General features: G+C 44.1%; 1 protein-coding gene across 1 annotated transcript; it reads left to right on the forward strand.

The window, feature by feature from the left end:
• The first annotated feature begins 209 nt into the window (after positions 1-209).
• GNAT2 (G protein subunit alpha transducin 2) lies at positions 210-10,739 on the forward strand. Its single transcript, XM_032421985.1, has 8 exons — positions 210-1,861; positions 3,550-3,592; positions 3,888-4,029; positions 4,749-4,906; positions 6,823-6,951; positions 7,164-7,293; positions 8,933-9,086; positions 9,632-10,739. Exons 1-8 carry the CDS (start codon positions 1,744-1,746, stop codon positions 9,820-9,822), a joined length of 1,065 nt encoding a protein of 354 aa, XP_032277876.1. The 5' UTR covers positions 210-1,743; the 3' UTR covers positions 9,823-10,739.
• The last annotated feature ends 3,482 nt before the right edge of the window (positions 10,740-14,221 follow it).

Below are 14,221 nucleotides of genomic sequence, written 5' to 3' on the forward strand. Positions count from 1 at the left end.
TGGTATCTAAGATTTTTTTTTTTAAAGATTTTATTTATTTATTTGACAGAGACAGTGAGAGAGGGAACACAAGCAGGGGGAGTGGGAGAGGGAGAAGCAGGCTTCCTGCGGAGCAGGGAGCCCAATGCGGGGCTGGATCCCAGGACCCTGGGATCATGACCTGAGCTGAAGGCAGACGCTTAACGACTGAGCCACCCAGGCGCCCTGGTGATATCTTAAGATTTGATGACACACAGAAACCAGCATCTCAGGTGATCCTCATAATTAGGCAGGTCTGAGGAAAAAACAGTTCCCTAATACTTTCTAGGGCAGCACTTCCCAAATTTTAACATCCTTAGAGTCACCTGCAATTCTGTTACAATGCAGGTTCTGGATCAGAAGGTCTAGATTAGGGCCTGAGATCCTACTTTTCTAAGAAGCTCCCAGGTGAACGGTGCTAGGCCTTGTGCCACATTCTGGGTCGCAAAATGCTGAAGTATGTTCTCCTGGGGAGGCTCCACCAGCAACTCATTTAATTAAACTGAAATAACTGGCATAAGGAAATATGACCAGTGGAGAGAGTCTTTGATAGGTCTGAGAGGCAACTACTGGACTGCACTCTAGCATTTCTCCCCAGGAAGGGGCAGCAGGGATGAAGGCCAGAGGGAGGGCCATACCAACCTTTGCAAAGCTAGAGGCTAGAGTCCAATAATTTCCCAAGGAAGCAGTTTGCTATATGAGGCAGCAGACCCCCACTCTGTAAGTACCAGCGGAAGTTCACTCACCATGTGAAGCTGGGCCTCAGGTGGCTTTAGTGGGTTGAGGGGAAGCAGCCCCCTTCTGTCTACACATACCCTTTTTCCTTCCTTCATTCAGTCACCAAACCTTTACTGAGGGTCCACTAATAAACCACAAGGTCTGAAGGATTCAAAGATGAATCACATTGGTCTCTGAGCTCCAGCGGAAGGAATTCAGCCCGGGGGAAACCCATGTGTAACGTGAAGTACAATATGAAGTGATAAGTGCTATTAACAGAAGCACACATGATGAGATGAGCCAACATAAAGGAACGATGCTGAGAGCTTCCTGGTGCAGCAGCCACTGGAGGAGCTGGAGGAAACATTTCTCATCTTTCCAGGAAGGGCACCACCCTGAACAAAAACTCCTTGCCAGGACCAGCCTGCTATGATGGAGAGGGTGCTTTGATGCCTTGAAGCCCTTAAAACCAAGACTGTACAATCTGGAGCCTCAGGATGGGCAGAGCTTCCTGCATTTATGCCTCTAATCTCTAGCACTAAGATGCAAGTGAATCCAGGGAAGGAAGAGACTTTTAGGGGATCAGCCCCTCAAAAGGATGGGGCAGCCATGATCTCATTCCAGACAGCTTCAGTACCCGCATCCTATCCTCTTGTGTCAGAATCCCGCAGATCATTTTCCTAGTTACAGAAACACAAGTCTTTGCCCTTTGTCATATTGAGCTCTTAATTGGCTTTGACCCGTCACATTGCTAGCTATAAAGGCTACAATCCCTAGACTAAGTAGATCTCCAGCTGGGTAGGGAGTCTCGGCAAAGACAGGCAGGGTATAAGAACCTAGAACTTGCTCCCTCACCGAGCCCCCTACAGACCAGCTTTTTAGGAGGACTACAACGAAACGGATACTCAATCCCAATTTACTTTTTCCTTATTTTCCATCTCACATAGGAAACTCTAGAGAAGAAGCTTAAGGGCCGGAAGAAGCAGCCAAGGAGGAGACAGCAGAAAGATGGGGAGTGGAGCCAGTGCTGAAGACAAAGAACTGGCCAAGAGGTCCAAGGAGCTAGAAAAGAAGCTGCAGGAGGATGCTGACAAGGAAGCCAAGACAGTCAAGCTGCTATTGCTGGGTGAGTGAGATGGGAAGATGAGCCAGAGAAGGTACTGCTCCTTCCTGCTTATCCTGGATGGTAGGTGGGTTCTAGCCCACCCCATGGGGAGGAGGGACGGCAGGTCATTTTTCTTCTCCCCAGCCGGTCTCAGGCTAGGGGATCAGGGCTCTAGGGCTGAGCGTAGCCACCCCAAGGAGATGCAGAATACCAAAGCTACCCTAGAATTGTTCTGCTCTTCCTTGAACCAGGATTGTGCAAGGGCCGGGACAGAGCCATCCATCTCCAGATCTAACCAAACCTAATACCTCACAGCTTGGCAAACAGGGTGAACCCCAGGCTTGCAGACAGTTACCCAATCTGCAGTCAGAGAGCTCTGAGTCAAGGACTCGGGAGAGGACAGTGGACTCAGAAGTCCTACCATATAATCAGTGCCATGTAGTCCCAGGGACAGACCCACTGGTGCTTGCCAAGTAAACCGGTTCCTTCTCCTTGCTTCCAGTACACAATTTGTACAAATTTTAGAACTAGGGAGCCCTGAGGGAGGAGGAACAGAGTCTTTATCTACGGCAGTCCTTTCCTGGCTTTCTGTTCAGTAGCTGCCTTGAGAGCCCCTGCCAGATGGGAGGTTTATCACCTTGATGAGCTTCTAAGCAGATCACAGGTCTGTGCTGAAAAAAGAAAAGCACTTCTGTTGGTCAGTCAGAGAAACTGGTCACAGCTGTAAACAGAACCAAGACAATGGAAGAGTTTGGGACACCTGGCTGAGGGGAAAAACCTCCCAACAGTACGGAGGTAAGCTAGTTGGAGTAGGCGGCGTCCATGCAGCGGCACGTTGGCTGGCTGGGTTATTTTGAAGCCCAGGCAGAGCCTGGAAACTGCAGCCCCAGGCCATGGCACCTCCTCTTCCCCAGCTGATCTGTGAGCATACGGCTGGAAGCAAGGAGACCAAGAAGCTACAGAAGGGGGAAAGAGATGGCAAGGCCACTGAGAGCTCTTTTAAGCCTAAGAGGCTTTCTTCCACATTCAGGATAAGCAGCTTAGAGGGAACAGGCGCAGCGTTAAGTGGGAGGGGGTTAATATATCAGGGCCATGCAGACTGGGGGAGAGGGTTGAAGGGGATATGGAGGGGGAGCGGAGTGCCAATGAGAGGATAGTAGGACATTTTAGCCAATAAAGGAAAAAGCAAGATGATGAAAAAACGGTATTTTAGTGAAGTTATCCAGCTCTCTGCAATCCTGCCCCTAGAACACTCTCCTGAGTAAATACAGGCAGAGGAGAAATGTGTTAAAGGAATTCCCCTGAATCTATCAGTGGTGCTCAATGAGATTTTGCCATCACTCCCTCCACCTCCCCCGGACACTGGGAAATGTCTAGAGTCATTTTTAGTTGTCACAGTGAAAGAGAAGAGTGCTATTGGCCTCTAGTGGGTAGTGCCCGGGAACGCTGCTAAACACCTTACCATGCACAGGACAGCCCCCCACAAAAAAAGAACCCTCCAGCCCAAAACGTCAGCAGTGCAGAGGATGAAAAATTCTGCTCTAAATCCCACTGAATGGCCGGCAGAAATTGAGGGCAGCAATCATCCCTATGTGTTCTCCCCTAACAAGGCTCCCAAGCAAGTCCTAGCTTGGACTTCCCACAGGCCATCTACCGGAGGGTTGGGGAAAACTGGCAGAAATCTGAAGCATAAGCATTTCTCCCTGCAGGTGCTGGAGAGTCAGGGAAGAGCACTATCGTCAAACAGATGAAGTGAGTAGGAGTAAAGCCCCAGAGGACTGAGGTAGGGTGAAGAAGTCAGCAGAGCCAACAGAGGCATGGAGGATGAAGGGCTCCTCGGGCCCAAGGAACCCAGATGTAAAGGATATAAAGAACCTGATTCCCAATGCCCCTCATCTGCATGCCCTTTTCCCCCTCACTCTCCACTTTGGGACAGCAACAGGCATAGAGACTGGGTTCTTATGACCCTTTAAATCCTTCCAGATTCCCAATCCCTTAGGTCTGGTTACTCAGGTCCAACTGAGGACTGGGTGTCTACTCCTCACAGGATCATCCATCAGGATGGCTATACACCAGAGGAATGCCTGGAGTATAAGTCCATCATCTATGGGAATGTGCTGCAGTCCATCCTGGCTATCATCCGGGCCATGTCCACACTAGGTATTGACTATGCTGAACCAAGCTGTGCGGTGAGTAGTTAACAGTATGTGGTTATGGGTGGGAGGAAAGGCTAATGGGAAGAAACAGCAGCCAACAAGCTATGAGGAAACACGAGTCAAAAGAGTTTCGTGTAACTAAATCCCACCTACTGAGCTTCCAGTCTTTTTACTTCAGTCCTGGAGAAGTATGCAATCCCTACCTTTAAAATAAATTACAAAAATCTGCTCTCAGCTTCCTCTGCCTTTTTGTCTTATTTTACCATTTAAATTGTTCTCCTTGGGCTCCTTGCCCTGGCCATGGAGCTTTTATAAGCTAAACCCCTCGTTCCAGTATTGGCCTTTTCCAAGATTTGAATCATTGAAAGAACAAAGGTGATGGTTTCCTGTCTCCCATGTTGTCTATTTCATGGTCAGTCTGGTCTTTAAACTTCCAACTTCCCTGTGGCAGACGACCCACATTTTGTGGCGGTACCCTCTTGGATGAAGGCTGGAAGATAGAAACACCACAGAGGATGCCCCCTAGAACCTGTTTTCCCCTCGGCATCCCAGGAAGTGGATAAATTGCCACCCTCTGTATCTCCGAAGCACACTCAAAATTAATCGGTGTTTTCTTAGCATCTTCACTGGACGCTGTCTCCATCTTGGGCTTTGGTAGCAATGCAAAATGCTTTCCTTTCAGCAGTATTCCCAGGAGCCTCCTGCAAAGCCATTACTCCTGTGCAGTTCTCAGCCAGGTCTCTGCCTTACAGGATACTGGGCGACAGCTCAACCACCTGGCTGACTCCACTGAGGAGGGCACCATGCCTCCCGAGCTGGTGGAGGTCATCAGGAAGTTGTGGAAGGATGGTGGGGTGCAAGCCTGCTTCGACCGAGCTGCAGAGTACCAGCTCAATGATTCGGCATCTTAGTAAGACTCTGATTGGGGAAGGGGTGGGATGAGGCGTAAGCAACCAGGATTTCCAGGAGAAATCACACCCAGCCTAAAATTTCAAGCACTGAAAGCTGGAGTCCCAAGGACTGAATTCAGCATGGATACTTGTTTCGTTCAGACTTGAGCAGTGTTCTACTATGCTTTGGATGTGATGCCCTTAGATACAGTGCCACCATAGTTGTCACCACTCTCTTATTGCTTTACACCTGCTCACTGCAGCCTAGAGACCTGAAGATCCCCCGAATTCAAAACAAACGTCCTCTGTTTAGTAGCCCTCAGACCGCTGTCCTCTTCATCAATTCATACACATAGCCTCTCCTTTCAAACCATGAACGTGAAGACACACCTGCAGTTCTGCCACATGCTCTCCCAGGAAGCACTTTATTCACGATGGCCTTTCCAGGGTGGAATTTTCTAGCGGGTAACATTAATGTCACCGAGGCTCTACTTAGGCCACTAACCAGAAGTGAATGCCTCCTTCACCCATAAATAGCATCTTATGTCGGAGTGCCAGGCATGGGACACTGAAACTTCCAGGGCAAACCAAAGGAAGTTGGTCAGGGATTAAAAAGAACCAACTTTCAAAGCTGGTTCCAAAATGATAAGGTACACATCAATCATACCTCTAATGGCATGCAATCTATCATGGATGGGCATGAACTTTGCAGTCAGACAGACCTGGATTTAATCCCTGTTCTGTCACCTAGTTCTGTAACATAGTTCTCATTTACCATCCGCGAGCACTGACTCACCAAGGCCCAGGCACTGCCGGGTACATGACGTATACCGTCTCATTTGATCTGCACAGTAAGCCTTTGAGGTACAGAGCACTTTGTATTAGTCCCATTTATGGATGAAAAAGTGAGGTTCAGAAGTTAATTAACTTACCCAAAGTCATATAGATAAATGGCAAAGGCTGGATTTGAATCCAGGTCTATTTGACTACAAAGTTGAAGGCTTTTTACAGTATACCACAATGTCTCTTGACCTTGGACCCAGTCATTTAACTCTTCTGAATTTTTCCTTCATCTGTAATATGGGATATGAAACTTGGAAGGTGTATGAGGTTAAATGAGAATTTCAATGTGCAAATGCCCGGCGGACAGTAAGTACTTGTTAATTTTCCTTCCCTTCTTCTGTCATCTCATTTCATATCTGCCTTCCTCCTGTCTTTTTAAATGTTTTATAATAACTGTCAAACATATACAAAACCAGAATAATATAGTGAATCACCTGGCTTCAACTGTTACCTCACAGCCACTCTTGTTTCATTGTACCTCCATCTCCTACTGGATTATTTTAAAGGGAGTCCCACATATTCTATCATTACATCTAAAAAAAAAAAAGGCTCTTTAAAAAAAAAAAGGAATAATCTAATTGTCACACCTAAATAATAATTCCTTAATGTCATCAAATATCCAAGCCAGTGCTCATTTAAGTTTCCTCAGTTATCTCAAATGTTTGCTCCCCAACTTGATTCAGAATATAAATAAGGTCCCATGCAATGCACCGACTCACATCTCTTAATGTCTCTGAAGTCTCTTATAGTCTACTCCTGCGTCTTGATGTAACTTTTGGCACCCGTTTAAACCACCAAATCTCACTGAAGGGTCTAGAAAACCTTGCAGTCAGGCAAACCTTAAGGAAAAGTTATCTGACTTGATTTAAATGGGACGGAACCCCTACCTCAACTGGGCATGCCTCTCAACCCATCCCACACTCCCTTTTTTAAGGGCACATGAGGGTTTGAAGGAAAGAACCCTAGGTTTAACAATATGGATTCTAGTCCTGGTTCTATCACCAATTAGTTGTAGAACTTTGGGTAAGACCCTTTACCTTTCTTGGCCTTGGCTATGGAAAGTTTAATGTCAATTCCAAGCTTTTTTTTCTAGCTACCTAAACCAATTAGACCGGATTACAGCCCCTGACTACCTCCCTAATGAGCAAGATGTGCTTCGATCCAGAGTCAAAACCACAGGCATCATTGAGACCAAGTTTTCAGTCAAAGACTTGAACTTCAGGTGAGTACACGGTTCCCTGGGGCACCACATATACACACATGGTTCCCTGAGTACACCTCAGATACCAAAAAAGGGCAAGGGCATGCTTCACTAAAGTCCCATCTGAATGACTACCCTATTTCTCCCCCTTACCCACCTCACTGCCAACTGGGCCCAAAGCGGCCACCTCTCTGGGGTAAACACCAAGTGCATGTGCTGTTTTTTTCCCTCAGGATGTTTGATGTGGGAGGGCAAAGATCGGAGAGAAAGAAGTGGATCCACTGCTTTGAGGGAGTCACCTGCATCATTTTCTGTGCGGCCCTCAGTGCCTATGACATGGTGCTAGTGGAGGATGACGAAGTGGTAAGTGGCCTTTGCACCAAGAGCTTTGATAGTTGCCCTGTGACCCTTCCTCTAAGCTTTGTGTCACCAACTCTTCAACTTGGGTGATTTCAAGACAGCCAAGCAGTCCTCTAACAGCCAAATCAACATCTCTGGAAAATAATTCTAGAAAAACCTCCTCTTTTACAGGCTCCAGGTTAGCACTTTAGAGCTCCAGATTTACTGGGAGTGAGCTTGGTCTCAGATCAGACATCCAAGAAGCACTTGGATATCACATAGCTCACAAGAGGAATTGAGTATTAAAGAGACAAGGGATCACAATTGGGTTTGTAAAGCACAGGAGTTACACTTTGGACTTTCCCAGGCTGCCTATGGAAATAAAGGATAGGAGGTGAAAATGATAGAGCAGAAAAACAATGTATGATGTGTATCTCTGTGCAACATGATAGAGGGGCTGGACTACTAACCTCACTTGGAAGCCTAAATATGTACTGTCAACAGGACTAAGGAGAGACTGGCAAATGAGGTTTCTCACATGCCACTTAAATTGGCAGGTGGAAGACTACCTGAGGGTGAGTCTCTTGAGCCTGCAGAGTTTAACAGGAGCTCTGCAGGCCCAGGGTCAGCCCAGCCAGTTACCTTTGGAGTTTGAGACAGAGGATATCACCGCATGGAAAATGCTAATGGAGGCCCACAGCTTACTGATATCAGACAAAGCTCCTACACTCCCATCCCTTGCTCCAGTTCTTCTCCCTTCTTAGTAGTTTAAGTTCACATGAGAGCTCTGTATCTTCTATGCAAATTCATTTTCAAGATCTCTTCCATCTTTAACCTTGAAGTCTATGAGGTTTTAAGGGGTTCTGCAGGAGTATTAGCAATGACAAAGGGCCACAAAAAGTAGATTTGTTTTCTTTCTTCATTAGATGAAAAGATTCAGCCCAAGTCAGCTAACAGCATACTTCAAATCCTAAAGGCCCGCTCCCTGAAAACTGGTCTGGGGAACTGGCAACATCTAGATTCTGCAGATACATAGCACCACTTCTCACTCACTCAGAGTGGCAATCAGAGGAGGAAAGAAAGCAGAAGTGCTTGTGGTGTGGCACTGAGAAATTCTCTAGCCCTCACCCTTTGACACCAAGGCAATAATCCCTATTATGTTCCCACCCAAACTGAGATCCAGGACTCTGTAACAGAAGCCTAGCAAAGTCATCCTGGAAAAAAAAATCATCCTGGAGACACAAACGGGCACATAACTCAGGCTTAGTTTCAACCGTGTATCAGCAGCACTTACGGGCATCGAAGTTCCTCGCAGTGCCCTGGCAGCCTAAGATCAGCATAACATTTATTGTACACCTATACGCCAGCCACTATCATGGACCCTACATACATGATCCCATCAAACTTCTGTAATAACCCTATGAGATAGGGAAATGGAAACTCAGAAAAGCTCAGTAATCTGCCCCAAGTCACACAGCTATGACAGAACGAAGATTAGAAGGGCAGCTGTAGCTCTTGGGCTCTATCCCACCACACCAAAATAGGAGATAAGCTGTTCCTCTTACATTCGGAGCACTAGTCTCTCCAAGGGGAACAAGAACAGGAAGTAGACAATACCCCATCAGCTCAATCTGAAATCTCTGATGGTGTTTCCTCCTACTAGAATCGTATGCATGAGTCATTGCACCTCTTCAACAGCATATGTAACCACAAGTTCTTTGCGGCTACTTCCATTGTCCTCTTTCTCAACAAGAAGGACCTCTTTGAGGACAAAATCAAGAAAGTCCATCTCAGCATTTGTTTTCCAGAGTATGACGGTAAGTGTCAAGGGCTGGAGACAAGGGTAATGATTTCTTGGTAATGACTGGTGATTGCCTCGTTTCCTATACCAAGGAGACACGAAGGAACCTGTCTTTAAGGAGTACTAAGTGTAACTCCTTTGCTTTGCTGGGTTTGATGATCCCTTATCCCTTTAATACTCAGTTACTCTTATGAGCTTTGTGATGTCCAACTGATACTTGGATGTCTAATCTGAGAAACTTGGGTATTCAGTCATAGGTTTAAATTCAGATGTCCCTGGAACAGAACAGATGTTAGATGCAGGAGAGCCACTGACTGTTCAAATGATACCTAACAGAAATCAAGGGTGGAGACACAGAGATCCCGCTCCTCAATTTCGTTGTTCAACTCAAGTGATAAACACTGGAGTACAATAAAGGAGAGGACCCTCCCTCTAAAAACAGGCCCCCAACTGCAGCTGTCCAACACACTTTGAGGATCAAATTGGTCACGTAAAAAGTAAGTGAGCAGCTAAGAAGGGTTCATTTATCCCACTTCTTCACTATTTTTTCTGGGAAACCAGGAAACAACTCTTATGAAGATGCAGGGAATTACATCAAGAGTCAATTCCTTGACCTCAACATGCGAAAAGATGTCAAAGAAATCTACAGTCACATGACCTGTGCTACAGACACGCAGAATGTCAAATTTGTATTTGATGCAGTTACAGATATTATCATCAAAGAAAATCTCAAGGAATGTGGGCTCTTTTAATTCTTACCACTCTTCAAGTACACATCCCATAACCAGGCTTGGAATCTGGCTAATTTCAAGCAGAAAAGCATAGATCAATATACCATGGCATGAAGAGTGAATCCATTCTCCTTTAGAGATGGACTTATACATGATCGCAACTGTGTCCCGTATGTTCTTTTCAAAGTGGGATAGCTAGTGCAGTTTAAAGAGCACAAGGCCAGGAGTCAGAAGACCCAGGTGCCAGTACTGGTTCTTGAACTTACTACAAGGTATAAGTATTTCATTTCTCTGAGCCTTGAGTCACTCATCTGTAAAGATAACTACTACTTCACAGGGTTATTCTAATGATCACAAACATAAACTGAAGGGAAGGCGCATAAAAGCTGTGTGGTTAGAGTCACAGAAAGAAATCCTATATAAAAGCAGCCACTTAGGAAATTCAAGACAAAATTTTTAGATGAACTATCCAAGGAAAGCAGCAAACCTTCCCTACGTTCTGCAAAATAAACAATTAAAAACAAGACCTCAATAAACCTACCACCATTTTTTACAGACTCTCTGTACCTTAGCTCAGAGATCTGAATCACTGGATTGGAGATGTAAGTTTCTAAGGTACACGTCCAAAACCGATCATCTTTATTAAACAGACTATCCCTCTGCAAGCCGCCCAACTGCCATCTCTCTGTAAGTAACTGTCTCAGGTATAAAAGACACTTTTTTTTTAAAGTAGGCTCCATGCCCAGCGTGGAGCCCAATGTGGGGCTTGAACTCACAACCCTGAGATCGAGACCTGAGTTGAGATCAAGAGTCAGACGCTTAACCGACTGAGCCTCCCAGGTGCCCACCCTCAGGTATACAAGACACTTTCTGAATAAACTTGGAAGACTTCAACACACTCCCACTTAAGAGTATTAATGATTTCATTGCTACCACTTCTCAATCACAGAATTTTTTTTTTTCTAAGTGTATTTATTTAAGCAATCTCTACACCCAACGTGGGGCTCGAACTCACAGCCCCGAGATCAAGAGCTGCATGCTCTACCAACTGAGCCAGCCAGGCGCCCCTCACTCACAGAATTTAGAGTAGGTAAGCAAAGCTAAAATTCCCATTTCAACTGCTACATGTTTCAGAACAAAAAAAGGCAGCTGATCTTGCTTTAGGCACTAAAAATCTCTGCGGCTGAATCCATGTGATGCCTGGCTGAAAACAGTATCTCCCCATACAGGACAACAAGTAAATGATTTCTTTGAACTCCTCTGAGGGGAAACGAAGCTTTCATTTATCCTGACAGGAAGTGGTGAAGTCAAGTACAGATTTAGCATTTACAACTACTAGTGAGGAAAGCTCTTGGCATCCAAGATTTAGTATATAAAAGAAAGTGTCAATTAAAATGAAAATCTGCTCCTTGCCAGAAACACATATTCACACTTAGGCTGCTACTAGCAATATTGATACTAGAGAGCCATATGAGCTTGAAATACATTGAAGAATAAATTTGCAGCTGTTAAAATTGGATTCATTTAATAGTCTGATTCCATGAAAAGAAATCAACTTGAGAGAATTACCAGAGAAATAAGGAAAAGTACTCTATTGCTGATTAAAAAACTTCACCAAAGGAAAAACCTGGGCAAGACTCCATGCATGCAGGAGCTGTTCAGGGACTACATTCTAAATGGCATATTCCAACTATCACTAACCTATTTGTTTAACTCAATATACAGGGGTTATGATTCTTTTTTTTGTATCACGGATCCCTCCAACAGTCTGATGAAACCTCTGGACCTCTTCTAAGAATATTTAAAAATGCATAAAATAAAATTCAGAGAATTACAAGGGAAACCAACATACTAGGAATACAGTTCTATCTTTGGAGCCCTGAAGCCCCAGGTTAAGAATCCTCACTTTGGCTAAGATCTTGTCTATTCAGGCCCTAAATCTAATGTATCTCACTTATTCGATCTTCAATTAGGGTAGCCCAACCTCCCCACAAATTGTACCAGATTGTTTGCTTCTTTCATTATCTTTTCCTTGATCTTTGACTCCAGGCAGGAATTGGCTATAGGCCAAACTATGACAGCCCACCCCAGGCTTCTTGGTTATAGATGTTCATATAGAACCAGCCCCTCTAGTCCTAGCATGAAAACAGAGCCAGTGGGTCTCACCTTCTGGTATTCTACTCACTCTGTTATCTTTATCTTTTGTTTTTGCTTCATTTTAAATTTACACTATAATGCTGAATCTTATGCATCATCAGAAATTCTTTTTTATAACGAGGTAGGTCAGAACCAGTTCAACCCTATTTTCATGAACTGCAATCTTAATTCTTAAAATGATAAAACTAGAAGGAATTTTAAAATAGTCCAGGCACTGGACTATTCACTAGCAATTTATAAATAAGAAACTGAGGCCCAGAGACGTGGAATGTCTTCATCAAGATCAAACTGCTAGGAAGTCGGAGAACTAGAACTCCAAAACAGGTCTTCTGAATCCCAAGCCAGTGTTCTATATATGCACCATGCTACTGAAAGCCCACCATATACTATAAAGTCAAAGTCAATTTTCTCATTTCCCTAACCTCTTCCCATTCCCAACCAAATTTTGGTTATTTTTAAATTATGCCATCCTAAATCATAGATATTTAACAGTATCCTCTCCAAACTGAATACAAATCAGCCTCAAATTTGACTGTGAATTTAGCATAAAACAAAAATATAAATAGCTTTAAGTTTGTTTGTTGAAGGTGTAATTTTCTGTTCATATCCTTAGAGGGCAGAGATCTGAATGCAATTCCCTTGCAGTGCACTGGACACTGATGACAGTAAGCCAAATGTGAATTAGGTTCCACTTCTTGAGAATCTGATGACAGTTGCTTTTCTTTTTCTACAAAAATACAGTTAGGATTAACACAAAAGGACAAATATTGTATGATTTTTCACTTATATCAAGTATCATAGTAGTCAAATTTATAAAGACAAAGTACAGTGAGTTACCAGGGCTGGGAGGAGGGGGAATGGGGAGTTAGTGTTTAATGGGTACAGAGCTGCAGTCTGGGAAGGTGAAAAAAGTTCTGGAGATGGATGGTGGTGATAGCTGTGCCACACTGTGAATGTACTTCAGACCACTGAACTATGTACTTAAAAATGAGTAAGATGGTAAAGTTTATGTTATGTATGGTTTACCACAATAAAAAAATAGTGGAAAAAATACAATGTAATTGGAAATGTGCTTTTATGTTCTGTGGGTAAAAGCAGCACAAAAACTCAGTCTTAAAAGCAATATAAAAGACACATTTACTTTAACAGTTCCTACTGTGATAAAAAGTTCACTTACATATACCCCATATAGTCCAAATCAGGGTAGCCCCATCCCCAAGGTAAGAAATAACAGCATTCAAAACCCACTCTATCATTGGAGATGTGCCGTAGACCAAAGTGTGCTGGCCATGCTGGGTGGAGAAGGTGGTGAAGGGTGAAGAGCTCTTACCTCCCACTGCCCTCTCTACCCGGCACAGCCCCCGGAGCACAGATTCCAGAAGGACTTCAGTGTTGGCCCAGGGACTGCAAGTGTGCCTCAGCCTCTGGTGTTCCTGCTAGGTAAAAGCATGAAGACATTCCTGTGAGGTCCAACAGACATAGTGCAGAGTTTCTGCCTTTTGGCCATGAAAAAGCAAGCACTAGTATGAACAGAAATAAAGAACTGGATTTAAACACAAAACACAGCAAAGACCTTTCTTTTCACCCGGCTTGACAAATTTCAGAGCCATTTATAGTTGAACTTCATCTCAGGCGTTCAAAATGAGTGTGGCAAAAGTGATGCTGAGAAGACAGCCGGCTGCAATGAATACATTTGTTGGTATTGCCTTAAAAGATTACTTGTTCTGCAGTACAGTATCATCTTGAGTATTATAAAGAGTATTTACAAAGCACTTTAAATATGTTATTTCAATTGGATCACAACCATAGTACATCATAGCTGGAAGGAATAATTTAGTCTACCTTTAGGTAACAGATGAGGATTTAAGAGAAAGATTTCATAGGTGGCTGGAAGCAGGGAAAAGACCAGAACTGGGTGTGACAAACAGCTCTCTCAATAAGATTCTGAGAGGTCTCAGGACCTTTATCCTCCATGAGCAAAAATGAAGAGTTAAAAAGAACAGTTAATTTCTTGTGATTTGTTAGGTCTGCTGGGAAACTTACATTTAAACAAGCCTCTAGGTAAAAATGTTTGGATAATGATAAGGCATATGGGGGCAGGAGTGGGGGGGGTAGTAGAGGATAGGAGAAAGATAAACCACACTTTACAGAATTTAATATTCCACCTGTCAAAGTTATCTTACATCTGGATGCTAATACATTTGAGCATCCCAGCAGCGTATTTACTAATACCGGATTATTTCTGCTACCTTGTTGATTCCCA

This window comes from Phoca vitulina, unplaced genomic scaffold (assembly GCF_004348235.1).
Source record: "Phoca vitulina isolate PV1807 unplaced genomic scaffold, GSC_HSeal_1.0 scaffold2, whole genome shotgun sequence".
NCBI classification, from domain to species: domain Eukaryota; kingdom Metazoa; phylum Chordata; class Mammalia; order Carnivora; family Phocidae; genus Phoca; species Phoca vitulina.

What these genes read in the sequence shown, in the direction of transcription:
- GNAT2 (XM_032421985.1), top strand. Translation starts at nt 1,744, where the DNA reads ATGGGGAGTGGAGCCAGTGCTGAAGACAAAGAACTGGCCAAGAGGTCC. An exon ending in AGTCAAGCTGCTATTGCTGG is followed by an intron (nt 1,862 to 3,549) that starts GTGAGTGAGATG and finishes TTCTCCCTGCAG; the next exon opens with GTGCTGGAGAGTCAGGGAAG. An exon ending in TTGTTTTCCAGAGTATGACG is followed by an intron (nt 9,087 to 9,631) that starts GTAAGTGTCAAG and finishes CTGGGAAACCAG; the next exon opens with GAAACAACTCTTATGAAGAT.